The sequence below is a fragment of the Dromaius novaehollandiae genome, chromosome 3, assembly GCF_036370855.1.
Source record: "Dromaius novaehollandiae isolate bDroNov1 chromosome 3, bDroNov1.hap1, whole genome shotgun sequence".
Classification (NCBI taxonomy): Eukaryota; Metazoa; Chordata; class Aves; order Casuariiformes; family Dromaiidae; genus Dromaius; species Dromaius novaehollandiae.
Genome location: NC_088100.1, coordinates 60,996,278 through 61,011,239, shown reverse-complemented (window position 1 = coordinate 61,011,239; position 14,962 = coordinate 60,996,278). Strand labels below are relative to the sequence as shown.

The window sequence follows — 14,962 nt, the reverse complement described above, 5'->3', positions numbered from 1 at the left end:
ACATAAACATCTACCACTTTCATAGCAGGCTCTGGATACCTTTGCACTGATACTAAAGCTACATCAGCAGCTTTCAAAATACATAGAAAAAGTATGATTTGATTCACTTTGGAAACCTTGAGTGGGGATGGGGACCCGAACAAAGATGTACCTTTAAGAGGGATGAAAAAGATTGATATGTTTGATATCTCAAACGGTAGTAAATACAAAAATTATAAATATCAGTTAAATTAAAAAAGCAAATTCAAAAGGAAATCACACTTGTATTAATTTGCATTTGGCATTTAAAATTAAGCTGAATTCTAAGGAGTTGTTTTAACACCATTTCACTGTAACTTGTAGCGAATACAGTGGAGTATTTCTTAGTACAGCCCCAAGAGAAGGAAGGGAAGCCAACAAGTGGCAAAGGCAGACAGAAGAATGTGTTCAAAAATGTACCTGTTTCATTATCCAGGAAGAATGAAAAAGAGTTTGCAGGACACAAACCAACTTACCTAGCTGAGAGCTACCTCCTCTCTGACAGGAGATGCTGCGTTGGTAACTAGATCCTGGAAAAAAAAATCAGTAAATCATTTACACAGAAAAATTAGCTTTAAGGCAGCCAAAAGGAACTGTGAACAGGGTTAAATGAGTTTTGCTTGAAAAAAGAAAAAAGGTCAAGAGTGTCAATGACCATTCGTTTCAGTTACATTACATTTCAGTTATCTAGGTTAGACTCACAAGGGTACCAACATGAAGAGGATGAGAGGGCTGTAATGATAAAGGTTACATTCAGATTTAAATCAGTGAACTCTCTAGATCTAATTCATTAGTCAAATATTTGCTGTGCCCCATTTTCCAGAAGGTTTTTAAGCATGCAATCATTAACCTTGATTTAGAAATATATTTTATTTCCTCAACATTTTCCAGGGAAACATTTAAAGAAAAATTCAAGCTGCAACTGAAAACCAACTACTGTTTTCTATTGTCAGGAAATGAAACAATTTGAGGTCTTCAGGTTTTGAGCAAATAAAATCAGTTTTGATTAAAAACAGAAAGTTGGATGAAACTGAATTTTTTTCATAAAAATCTGCTTAGGTAAGAAGATATTTTAATTGAAAAAATATTTAAATTTTTCCCAAAACAATGATGTTTCATACCTTATATTGTTGTATATATTTTTAGAATATGTTATGCATCACTAGATAACATTTGCAAAATGTTCCAGTTGCCGAGGTAACTATGTTATTTTAATGATCAGCAGAGAGGATCATTATGTAAAACATTATGTTAATTTCTAACACAGAAAATTGATGTCTTGTTGTTACCTTGAAGCTGCACTTTTTTTTTAAATGCAAAGTACTTTTTTCTATGAAAATAAATGTTATGGGTAAGCGTTAGAGTGTCCTTTTCATAGTGATTCTGGTTGGTTTTGGGGGTATATAAGACCAAAATAACAACTAACAACCAACAAAGAAATGAGAGACTAACACATTTCAAACAACCACAGTTTGTATAGAAACAGTATAGGAAATATATTGTTCCACATATTCTTAACTAAAACACATACATAGTTGGAGAGAATATTAGAAAGGCACATATCTTTAGAATAGTAATTTCCTTTTAAAACATGAAATATATTATTGCTTAATCCAGGAAAGCAAATTATAAAACACATTTAACATACCTTTAACATATGACTGAATATGCATAAATGTTGTCCATGATACCGACCAACGTACGAACAGATTAAAAAACCTGCCATTTAACTGTTGCTACCTTTACTAGATTATGTATCTCCTGCCATCAGTACAAATGCCACAGATTCATGATTTGATTGCAATCGTACTTGTTCTTTCTGAGGTTGCAGTGTGAAACTTGCTAATGTTATTAGTTTGTCGTGTGTTTCTGTTCTCAAATCTGCTTTCTCCATCAAAAAATCTGTTTATTGCAAAAACATCGAGACTAAATCTCACATAAATGCTAGAGCTTATAATGACAACTGTTGCTACAGAACACAAGCCTCTAAATGCACATTGTTTCAAGCTACAGAATGCAACTCTGCGTGTCACTGGAATCTTCTTTTTCCTGTTCTCTAGAGTTCTGTCTACAGATTGCATTAAGTTATCAACACTTAATTCTCTAGCTGGGACTGGATTCTTCTATGTATTAGAACAGGATATGCTCAAGACATTTGATAGCTCATATGTTCTCCTGACACTTAATCTTAATCACATGATCCATTTTAGAGACAGTGAATTCTTCTGATAATACTACAAGGATATTCTGGTGAAGAATATATTTGGATGGACCGTACCTCTTCACTCCATGGAGCCTACTCAAATCCTTTCCTGAGGCTATCCTGTGCAGCCAAAGCTGTGATTTCAAAAGACAGTAGCTCATTCTCAAGTTCTTTATGAAAAATTAGACCAATTACACTGATCTTCTTCTATTTTAACTACACTACTCCTGACTTTAGTGATAGTTTGCCGATTTGCATACACCACAGGGAAGACTGCATGCTGAAAATGTAAGAATGTGAAAACATACAATTATATTAAATCAATTAAATACTGTAAAAAGAAGAACATACAATGATACAGCTGGGAATAAGCCATCTATTAACTAACCAGATTAAGAATTAATTTCCCCTTTCCAGCAGCTTATTCCTCAGTTATCCACTATGTGTGACCAAGTACCTTATTCTGAAAAGGTTTGCTTTTACCACTAGCATGGTGAAAATAGTGGGCTAAATTTTCAATTCTTAGAATGAGTAAAAACTTTCTGAGGGGTAGCTTTCTGCCAGAAAAAGCTGATTGCACAAAACCTTAATGTTTCAAGGAAAAACATTCTTTTTGCTGAGATTTCTTGACAGAACATTATCAAAACACATATGTTATCCTGTTGATTACTGAATTACACCAAAATGTAATGTAAAAAAAAAAAAGTCAAACAATGGAATGAAACAAAACCACCAAACTGTACCAAAATAAAATATTTTGATAAGTCCATTTAGAAATTGTAAAACAGATTTTTCAGATTTTTGTTTCATTAAATGTTTAAATTTTTATGGGAAAAAAAAATCCAAAAATTTCGAGTAAGTCAAATCCATTTTTAGTCTAATAAGACAATTCATATGTTCTTCCATATTATGAACAAGTACTTTAGTTTATAATAATAGATTTGTTAGATGACAGCTACTTCATAATTTTTAAAGATTTTTGCAGAACAAATTTATTATGTGAATAAACAGCAGCCCAGATTAGCAAGTAAATATTAGCTAGTGAGAAACAGCAAATTTTAAGAACAAATATGAAGATGAAAAGGAGGTTCACTGAGTAGAAAAAAGAAGACCTTGTTAGACCTGCTACATTAGACCTGCTAGAGGGGAAACTCTCCACCTTTGCTCCACAGATGGACAAGAATTCTTCAGAGCAGTTTAGAGCAGCCAAGTATGAGAATGAATGAAGTTAGCATAGTGAAGGGCACATATTTTCTCACAGACTGAGAAATACAGAAAGTACAGAAAGAACTTCAGAGAGTAAAATGTGACGTTAATGAAACTAACAAGCTTGAGGATTTGGGATATAAAGCATACAGGATGGGCCAAAGATATTATAAACAACAATATTAGCCATTTAAAAAAAGCTATTGTAACTGTATCTACATTAACTCTTACACGTTTACAGAATCTTTATATTCTGATGTATGAACAAAGACTAAATACTCTTTTCTCTCAAGTCTGATATTGTCAAAAAGGTGCAGACAGAAGAGATCACAACAAACCACAACAAACTACAAACTTAGTTAAAAATCTTATTGCTTATTGAGATTTCCAACTAGTTCTTCCTAGCGAAATTGCAATGCAGTTTACAGTAGCCACTTTACCTCAAAAGGGTACTGTGAGTGAATAACAACTTGCAGTTACAGCCTTCTAATTTATGTCAAATACTTAAGTTTTATCTTTCTGGGACTACTTATTTCTAAGCTATCCATGGTCCCAAACTGCTTTCAGGTGAACTAAAAACATTTATTGTTTTGAGGCTTCTCTGTTTCTAGAGTTTCTGTAATTTGAATGTTACAAACACAGTGAAATACTTCATTAGAATAAGCCATTACTCTAAGTCAAGCATTCTGAGTCAGAAAATATGGAATATGTAGTTGTTTGCAACCTTCCCTCTTACTACTTAACATGTGCATTAAGATCATCTTTGAACTACATTGGCACATGCTACTGTTTCTACTTGTCTGGTTCAGTGCCTAGGATGGATGCAGAAGAAGGGGAGAATAAGGCTGAAGGGATATGCTTAACTTGGACTGCAGCAGAAACCAAGTAAAGTTTATAGATTTGAAAACCTGGGGTTACCATTTTGATCATCTGCTCTGTAATCACCTACTCTGATCTTCAGTGTAATAAAGACCCCAGAATTTTCTCAATAACCCAAGTTATACACATATAAAGATAAGCTACATATGATTTAAATTAGGAAGGCATCCACTGTTGGTCTAAAATTTAAAGAGATAGAGAATTTATTACTGCCTCATGTGAATTGTTTCAGCATTTCATTACCCTTACTGTTATAAAAAAGATGTGTTTTACTGTTCCCGGCCTGAATTTGTCTAGCTTCTGCTTTAGTCCTTCAGCTCTTGCTCTGTCTTCGGCAGACTAAAGACCTCTTTGCTATCCCAAGTCTTCTTGCGCTGTCACCAAGCCGCCATCTCGCCACCTTCCCTCAGCAGACCCGAGCAGGTCAAAGATGGCAGTCGCGCCCAGCGCGGCAGCTTTCCCTGACCTGGAACCACCCTCGCTGCTCTTGGTCAGACTCTTGCCAACTCAACAGCCCCTGTGAAGCGCTGGCACGACACCGGCTTCACTCGTGTCACACACAGGAGTGGGGACGTCTCCCCACTGGCGTTGGCCATTCCCACTGCGGCCTGTGGCACCCGCCACCGCCCCGCCGCCCTTCCCCAGCCCCGCTCTGCCCCACCAAGCTGCCTCGCCGGGCACCGGCGCCCAGGAGGTGAGGACGTGGGGGGCCCCTGCAGCGCAACGCCGGGAGCCCGCGGGCTCGGCCTGTCCCCAGGCCCAGCAGGCCGGCGCCGCCCTTGGCAACCCAAGGCGGAGGGGGACGCGGCTCCCCGGAGTGGGGTCACCCCGGGGCGGGCAGCGCTTCCCGTAACGAAGACGCAGCGGGCACCCGCCGGGCCGGCGGTCGAGGCCGCGCCGGGCCGGGCGGCCCCGCGGGAGGGCGGTGGCGGCGGCCCCGCCCTCGGCCGGGCGGGCCTCCTGCCTCGGCGGAGCCTTGCGCCTGGCGGCGCCTCCGCGCAGCGGCGCGGGCAGGTGAGCGCTCGCCTCGGGGGCGAGGGCGCCGCTGCCGCCGCCCTGAGGGAACAAAGGCGGAAGGCGGGGAAGAGCAGCTGCGGGAGGAGGCCTCCCCCCGCCCCGGCGGTCTTCGCCCGGCGCGGCCCGACGCGGAGGGAAGATGGTGACGGTGGTGACGAAGCTGGTGCACTACCTGCACCTGAGGTAAGGGCGAGCGCGGAACCCGCCACCGCCCCCCGGCTCTGCCGTCCCCTGGCTCTGCCGCCCGGCCTGGGCCCCATCGGGGCGGCAGGGGTGTCTCCAAGCCCCGTGGTAACGGCCGCTGGGCTGCCTCGAAACGCGAAAAAAAAAGAGGGTGGAAAGTTTCGTGGCTGCCTCCTCGTGTGGCGCAATGTGGTGCTGAAGTGGGTGAAACCCGCCGCGCGTGGGCGCGCGCAAGGAGTGTCCCGCGGCTCGGGGCGGCGCGGCCGCGCTGGAAACGCGCCTTACTATTTCATCTCCTGAAAAGCTCCTGCGTCCCCGCCGTACCTGTGTGGCATCGGTACAGCGGCATGCATTAGACAAATTACAGTTGTTTTTTCTTTCCAGTACAGCTGCTGGCAGGCGACGTTGCTAAGCCCTTTTCCCCGCTGTCATCTGTTCCGTTAGAATTTCGCGTAGAAACGCAAACGTTTCTGCATCCAGTGGACAGAAAGCAAGGGAAGGCCTACACAGTGATGTTCCGCTTGCATTTTGTGGTCAGAATTAGACGGGTGTATGTGAGTACCTAATGTGCATCCAAAGACTTAAAATATAAAGAAAACGTATGCTTAATAGAGGGAGCATAGACTGAGCCAGAAATTCAGTTTGTGACAGCAATGATGGTTTTTGTGTGACATTTTTGCATAAGGCACGTTAGCTCTGGGAATTGATTTAATTAGCTAGATATTTTTCCAAGTTAGCCATAGGAGTGATTGGAAAGAAGGGCAGTCAATTTTACTGTAACTTTTGATTTTTTTATAGTTCAAGACTTCATTCCTAGGATATCTGCAGTCTATACGTGTTTTGCAACAATTATTAAAATAATAATAATTCAGCATAGATTGTAGAGTCATGTAGTATCACCAGCTTTTGAACCGAGTTTTACCAATAGGATGTTTAACTATTTAAACTGTTTAACCTATTCTGCAAGCGTTTGGTGACCTATTCAAATGCCTCAAGAACTGTTTACTTACAGAAATTTAGGGTACAATTTTTCAGTTTGTAAAATTGATTACAAATCAGGTATTTATGCAAGTAAATGCTGGTCTTGCGTATGCATATGTCCATTTAAACACTTTGTGTATGAACTCACATACCTGAACAGAAAATGCACTTTTGTACAGTTCCTTATGTTGTCTGATTGCAAAAAATTACATGTGAGTTCAGTTGTGTAGGCCTAACTGAAATCACAGCTCTAATTTAATGAATTTATGCAGTTTTATGCTCTTATTCCTTCCCTGGGCCAATGGGGAAGAAGTTCAGAAGAAGAAATCGCTGCCAGTTCCTTATCCCTGCCTCTCTCCTCTTGTCTTCTTCTGAATAGTAGTTATTTGCTTAGGAGCATGTTACTGCTTTTTTTGAACCAGAGCTTCATGGTTCTACTTGCTGTGTAAGCATTGGGTGAAAAAAAAGAAAGAAAAAAAGAACAAGAGATCCCTGGCTCATGTGAATTTGGAAGGAGCAAATAAATGCAGACAGATAGGGGAATACTCTAAAATGGTAAAATTGTATTCTTAAACCGTCAGCAGCCTGATGATTGCCAAGTGTGTTGTAGGTATCGTGAGGAAGGATGTAGAGAAGCTAACAAGTTTATGAAACTTACAGGAGGTTCTTCTCACGCTGGATGAGCATGAAGGGAGAAAATGTGATGTGCATATCTGCAAATTTAACAAATGTGTAGTGGGGGCAGACACAGTGGCCTGACTGAAGGCAGAATTTGGTTACTGTAGCATTGAATGGAAGAGGTCGATAAAATTAGAGTAGATCGTAAGAAGTGCAGCCAATCTTCTATTTGCTTTTATGCGAGAGTTAAACTATTGGAGATGTGGCTGCGAAAGGGCCTCAGTAAATGCAGCGGGCTAACAAACTGAGTATTATAGTGCTGAATGAATGTCAGCTAGCATAAGTTTCCATTTATCAAAGCTAGATCAAAGGGTAGATATTTCACTGAGCATTGCTGGAGTGGTAAAGAGTGGCAGCATCTGAAAGAACAAACAGGCAAAACGTTTTCCCTGAAACCAATGCACATCAGCGAGATCAGTCATATTTTAACTCGAAAGAGATCAGGGCAGGGTGCTCAGTCGTGTTTAGCGAGCCTGCAGTGTTAAAATGCAGCCTCTAGCAATGTTACGTAATACTTCTGTCCCTTGCATCACAAAAACATGATAGATAGATCATGGATATATCAAACCATGCCAGTCAGGCATAAACAGCTACAATTAGACATTATAGTATGCTTATGCTTTGCCTCCATTAGCAAGTGACCTGCAGTATAACAATGAACCCAGAAAACAGTAAAATAGAAAGGAGACTTCATAAATATGAAATTGTCTGAAGTACTTTTGTTTAAACGATTTTAGTACGCTCCAAATCACACAATAATATTTTTTTTGTGTATGTGAGAATGGAAATGGTTAAAAATCAGTTAACAACAAGGAGACAGAAAAATAAGCTATTCTGTTAGGAATAGTTAGGTATCTGGTGTGCTGGGAAAAATACTTTTGATCAGCCTTGTCTCTCTTTTTCCCATGAGTTTCTCCTGTGCAACATCCATGTAACTGATAAGGTTTTTGAGTCAGCTACCATATTTTTATTCCATGTAAAATACTTAACCAGTGAGGCCTGGTCTATGAATTGGATTTTAAGGTTCTGCCACAGTTAAGTGAATAAATGTTATGCTATTATGTCATAGGAGAAAGGTATTTGAATGTAGAGGACTGTATTTAACAAGTTTCTAATAATACAGTTTGTGGCAAGATTATACTATGTCGGTAAAATAGCACACTGGGCAGTCCAGACAGTTACCGTTATCAGATCCTATCCTATACAACGATTCTAAAATAATGTCCTTTCCGCATATTAGAAGCAAATGCATTGAAATACACTACTCATACTTGCTAGAAGAAATCAGGTGGTAGTGCTTGGTCTCTTACACTTACCTTGACTAATTATCCTTTACACAGAATGATTCTGTATCCATTTAATTCAACAGTAAGTTGCCTTTGAGCTCGGTCATAAAGTTCTGATTAGTTTCAGTGGGACAAAAGCATGTTCACTGCATGGGAATTGATAAGAAAATTATTGCAAAAAATACTAAATTATGTTCTCAGCAAGGTGAGATGTTTCCATATATATACTTTATGTAATATCTCTTTGTAAATAAAGATTGTGCACCTTGTGAAAGCAGAACAGTGTACAAAAAAATGAAAACTGATGAACGGTGATTCTCAGTAACAACAGACAAAGGAGACAGCAGCAGATAGAACAGCTCTGAAGCACAACACCAAGGAACACAAACAGAAGACAAAGACATAGACACACGAACACAAGACATTTGTGAGGGGACTGACCATTGGATGCTACCAATGATATTTCCATAGTAAATCATATTGCAAAAGCTTGAATTAGAGTCTGGCTATATTAGGTACAGTTTCTATTTTAGGAGATTTTAAAAATCACTAAGCTACAGAGGTGGAAAAGAGCAGTCCCAGGCTTGAAGTGCTTTTTGAAAGTTCAGTATTTATTATGATTAATTATTTGTTTTTATAACTTGCCTCATGTGAAATGAGGAAGACTGTTAATTGAAACAGCAACTAATAGGACATGTCTTCTTTTTCTTGTGTGGTTGTGAGACCCCTGATTTTATACTTGCAATTTTTATATCTTTAAAAAATTGGCCAGCAAATAAACTACTTTGGTTAAAACTGTCAGTCACATCTTCCTTCATCCCTCTGATTCCAGCATCTTTACAGACACCTAGAGCTCTCACTGGGTTATGCAGATGTTTGGTATGAGTATGGACTTCAGGATCTCCTTTTTAAATGATTGCCATGGTCTGGTTCTGCATGGTTAAAGATGCAGCCACCGGACTGAATCCTCCCTGAGGAATATATCTGACTAGCCTGACAGATGTTTTCTGAAAGGATTTTGGGAACAAGGAGTTTGGACAGGACGCTGAACTGCTACTGCAAAAACTCGTAATGTGCCCATGTATGTTTAGCTTGAGGCAGGAGCAGAGGAGAGAGAGAAGATGAGGAAGCAGAGGACATAGCACCCTCCTCCTCCTCCTTAAAGGTCCAGGAGAGGCTGAAGCCACTGCTGCTTCCTGTTGTGAGAGCACACAGACTGGAGCTGTGTGCTCCAGTGGTCTTGGTGCTTTTGGAGCTGTGCTTTTGGTTTTAAAATACAGTTCGGCGTCCCTGGTCACCACACTTGGACAAACTGTTCTGCTATGAAGCTGCTTCTTCAGAAATTTGGTGCCCCTCCTAGAGCGCCCTAGGGAACTGTTGCTACTGCTGAGTCCAACTGGGTGTCCTTGCCTCTGCTCTTCTGGGGTGCTCGTACCAACATGGCCAACCCAGGTGGACAAGTAATGCGTACAGTTTTCTGTGAAGGGCTTCAGGTGAGGTTATTTATACAGTGTAGGTACTATTTTATGGCTCGTTATGCCTTGCACTGGCATGGAAATGATCTTCCCGGACCAATGCCTGGTCTTTGATTCTTAGGAAAGAAAATCAAAGGTATGACACTTATACATAATTTTATTTCATATATGAACTTAAAAAAGAACACAATTAACATATTGGGAAACATACACATGAAGAAATGTTGACTTTTGAATGTCTTCATTTTATTTAACAACCTTGGTGTTTCTTTAACATGACATAACATAAGATTCTTCTATATTTAGTGTAATTTATGTTGCTTCTTCCACCCCAGTGCAGGAACATAGTGTGGGGGTTGGAAAGGACTTCCTAGCTCACAGAATCCTATCTTGTGGCTTATAAAAAAGCTACAATCTCCAATCCTTTTCTTAAACTTATTGAGCTTTTCTAAATATTAGGTTGTTTGCCTATAAGGGTCCTCCCTGATGTGTGTTCTAGAACCTTGCTCTAATTTTAAACCCTTACTTATCGATAGCCAGTTTCTTTGCGTTTCTTATGTGTCAACATTGACCATTAACTTAGTTGGATCTTTCCGTACATGGTATCTATGTTTATGATGTGATTGTGAACAGCAGTTTTATCCTTGCTTCTTAGTTGCTCCTACTAAGTAGATTATTCACTTTCCCATGTGATCTCCCCATGTTTGAATACATCTTTGTTGATTTTGCTGATCAGAAGTGACCCTATAATTTTAAGCAATGTCTCTTCAGTATCTTTTGCAATAATATTAACACTTTGCTATCTAGCTTGATATACTGTAGGATTGCATATGCCTCTTTTTTTGCTGTACTATGCTGTGTCTCATGGTTGTCCTGTGACCAATTAATATCTGTCATTTCAGACTGATGAGTCCCCTGGCTTATAGCATAAATTTCAGTTAATAAGTCTATTAAATATACGCACTTGTATCTCATTTTTATTTTTCTAGTCCTTTTATTCATCCATTTTTCCTGTACAATATCCTGGACTTTCTCTAAATTGATATCCCTAATTTCACGCTCTCAGCAAATTTCACATTCTTCTTTTTGTGCCAAAGCTATTCATGAAAATATTAAATGAGAACATTAGTCAGAAGAAGCCTTGAGAAATTTTATTAGGATTTCCCCCCACCCCTGACCCCAACTCTTCAATTTGCTTTTCAGTGTAATATATTCCTCTTTCTTTTCCAATAATTCTTTCCCCAGTTTACAAACTTGCACTGTTCCTAGTCTCCTGTTTATGTAACTGTGTGTGTAATTATGCTCCTAATGTGGTACAATATCAAATCCAGTACTGAAGTCCGTGTAGGTTTACTGAAGTCCATATAGGTTAGATTTACTGCTCTCTCCCTCATTAATAAAACAAGTTATTCTATGACCAAAGTCTATTTTTGTCTTGGTAAAGTCATGTTGTATTTTGTCCCTGTTTTCAATTTACGTTTGTGTTTTGAAATATCCTTTCCTTCAGAGTTCTTACAAGACTTTCACATTATCGAGCTCAAAGTAAGAGATGTAAAGTTGCTCCGACCGCAGTTTTTCTCTTTCCATTTATATACATTATGTTGATATTCTCTGGTAATATGGCATAACTTGGGCCGATAGATTTTTTTTAATTACTTACTACTGAATTACTGATTTCATAGGTGAATTGTTTCAATATTTGGGGCAGGAGATTATCTATTGCACCTGACTTCATCTTATTAATCTTCTAATATTCTGCTTCCACCTAGGATGTGATAATATTTAATGTTACACACACACTTTCAGTAGTCATCTGGCTTTTGCTGTCATTCCCCTTACAGAAAATTGAATCAGAATGTTCACTTGTTTTTGGGGGGGCCATACCAAAATTCTATGATCTCAGTTCCATTACTTCTCTTGTTTTTTTCTGTATTTTGAAAGAGTAGTATGTATTTGTTTTAATTTATATTGCAAAGTCTCAGGACCTGTGAGCTGTCAGGACTCAGCTTGACTTTTGGCAATTCTCATTTTCTCTCTATGCTTTTTGACCTTCAAGACAGAGCTTTCTAGTCTCTCCCCCATCATTCTTCCTTGTGGGTTTTTTGCTCATTCCTAATACAGTGCTTAGATAAATCCATTTGTTTTTTCAACAGAAGATGTTGCGCACTTGTCAGTTGGATTATAAAGCTGCCAAGTCTTTTCCATAGAGGATGCTGAGCATATGAGAAGTCCATGGTGAGGCTGTAAGAATAGAGAACTCAAGATCTTAGACTTGGGCATCATCTGTGTATAAGCCTATAAACTCTTATTTTGGTTTAAAAGTGACATAGGAAGAAAACAGGCATGCACGCTGCAAAATGCTGTTTTAGTAAAGAGTTACTACTTGAAGTAGTAATTGAGTAGTTGAAAGGCTTAATATTCCTTTTTATTTTTTGCTACAACACTGGTCAATAGAATCACTGGATACTTGACTCCTGTCATGTAGTAAGTATAAATTTTTGTCAGCCTGATTCTTCCTTTGTACTTTCAAAACCACCTTCATAATCTCCGGCCAGAAAAATGAAGCTAGTGTAGCCATTGAAATCCATCAGCTTGGAGGAAATGGTTGCATCACTTTAATAAATTTTCTCTCTGCAGCACAAAGATCAAAATGACAAACAATGCTGCATGAAGTAAGCTCTGAAAGATCAGAGATTTACAGCATGAGCTTGAAGTACAGTGAAAATTGTTAGAAAATCCACCCAAGAAAGTAATTTAGGCAAATACATTTTCTCTGCTGGAAGACAGCAACCCAGAACAGCTCTTTGCCACTGTGTTACTGAGCTGTAGGAACATTTGAACAATTATCAGATGGGCTAATCGGGGATTGAGTTATTTTATGGATTACTGATAGTTAAGTCTAGCAATGTTATTACAAGAAGTCGGTGACTTTGTAAGAAAACTGTGTGTGGTTGCTGTTATAGTGAAAAATGTTCTTCCCAGTGATAGTATTAGCAAGCAGTGAGAGAACAGAAATGCATGCTAATTAAAGATGCCCAGGCCTAATCCAGGCCTAAACATAGAATACAAGAAAAAGCAAACGGCAGGAATGACCTCTGGAGGCAAGCTCAACACAAAGATGTCCAGCAAGAAGGAAGTGGTCACTGGCATGCCATAAAGTTAGCAATTTTAAGAAGTGAAACCCTCATAGCTCACATTCTCACAAAAACGAGTTTAAAGTAGAGGCATGTATTTTTTATGGAGTTAAAAATTTAGTTTGAGTCTTCCTTATGGCCAGTCTAGTCAGTAGAAAGATTGTTTTTCTTCTTTTGTTTGATTCTGTTTTATTTAACATTGCTCTCCAAGTTGAAATGTTAGTAGCTGGTGTAGTGGGGAATCTCCTCTCACTCTGGTCAGGGCCATGTAGTGACGTCATGAAGAGTACTGTAATTTCTGAAGCAGAACCAAAAGGCTAAGAAATTCACACAAAATAATGAGACCCAGTCCTTCGTGCCATGGCTTACACATATCTTTTCCTTCCTTCTCTTTCGGTACAATTAAAGTTTCCTCTAGCAGAAATTAGAGGTTTCTCCCTCCCCCTCTCCACAGGCACAAATCAATACCCCAGTCCATTCTGTAAGGCAATCTGATTCTTTAATTTTTCTCTAAAAACCGGATTTTTTCAGATGGCTTATTCATGATTGAATCTGAATGTCAGAATCTGCAAGTAAATGTTGAAAAAGCTGGGGATATGTCCTCACCATTGTGTGCAAGTAATTTGCATTGCAGGTGTACAGAGAAACTCCATAAAGGAGTTACTGAAATGCTGAATCCAAGAACTGTGATAATAGCCTCGTGAGTGGCACTGCATTAGATATTTAACTTGCAGAGGCGGAAGCCCAAAAACCTCAGACATTTCAATAAAAGCTTCATTTTATCATGTGAGCCTGGAAAATTAAAGCAAAAATATTGTTCCTTTATCTTTGAACAGTCAGATAAATTTTACTTTGATGCTAGGAAGTGGTAGTGGTATTCAACTTAAACAAATATTAATTGCTAAAAATACAACATATCTGAATAAATGTAGCAGAAGAAGCATTTGTGGAAAAATCTCAACTTCTGTGAATGAACTCAGATTACTCAAACAATTTTCTTTTTTGGCACAGGAATTCTGGATGCCACAAATAAACATTCAGCTCTGAGTATGAGAATCAAACATGAAGTTTAAAAAACAAACAAACAATCCGCACTTGCTATTAAATCAAGCAGAAAAAAATAATTTCATTAAGTGGTACAACTGATACAGGAACTGCAGAATCAGAGCTCTCTTCTTGCCAAATATTCTGCTGGATAAAATTAGTAGGAGAAGTGGTTTTATAATCCTTGGTTATCAGAAAACAAACTATTTACTAATGCGTTTATAGGAACTCCTTGATATTCTTATTGTTTGAAAATAAATTATAAAACTCCTTGGTACAATTTATTATGATGGGCCTAAAAAGAAAAAAAGATGTATATGGAAAGTTGAGCTAATTAGGTTCATTAGGTCCAGTTACAATTTGTAATAAAAGACAGTCTTGGTGTTCAGGAAAGTGACCTAGTGGTTCAGTTCATGCTTTGCAAAACTGTCACATTAAACCGGTTTAATGGTCGGGATATTCATTCACTTGAAAGTGAATTGCTTCGGATGAAGATTCTGAGGATCTGTAAGTTTATGCTCGTTCAAGTAAGGATAAAAAATGTGACACCCAACCCTTGTAACAATATACTTTTGTTACTTCAATAATACTGCTGTAATATTTTAGTCTGGACGTAAAAGTGAACACAGACTGTATGTGCAAATAGCATTCAGTGGAAGGAAGGCTAGACCACTTTTAAATATGAATTCTAAAACAAATTAACACTATTAAAGTACTATTATGTCTTTTATGTTCCTTTTGCCTTGGAATTGTTGGATCAATTTTTACCTGAAGTTCTGTTACATGATACGCACTTAACAGCAATTAGGGAATAATAGAAGCCCAACAGTCTTTAGTGTTTCCAATTGTTGAGAATAA

General features: G+C 38.8%; 1 protein-coding gene across 1 annotated transcript in view; it reads left to right on the top strand.

Moving 5' to 3' along the window:
- Positions 1-5,447: 5,447 nt before the first annotated feature.
- The window catches only part of ARHGAP18 (Rho GTPase activating protein 18), a 97,435-nt gene continuing 87,920 nt past the window's right edge, over positions 5,448-14,962 (top strand). The window contains exon 1 of the mRNA XM_026120163.2: positions 5,448-5,506. Coding sequence (XP_025975948.1) covers positions 5,463-5,506 — 44 coding nt within the window. The 5' untranslated portion in view covers positions 5,448-5,462. The remainder of the gene's footprint in view (positions 5,507-14,962) is intronic.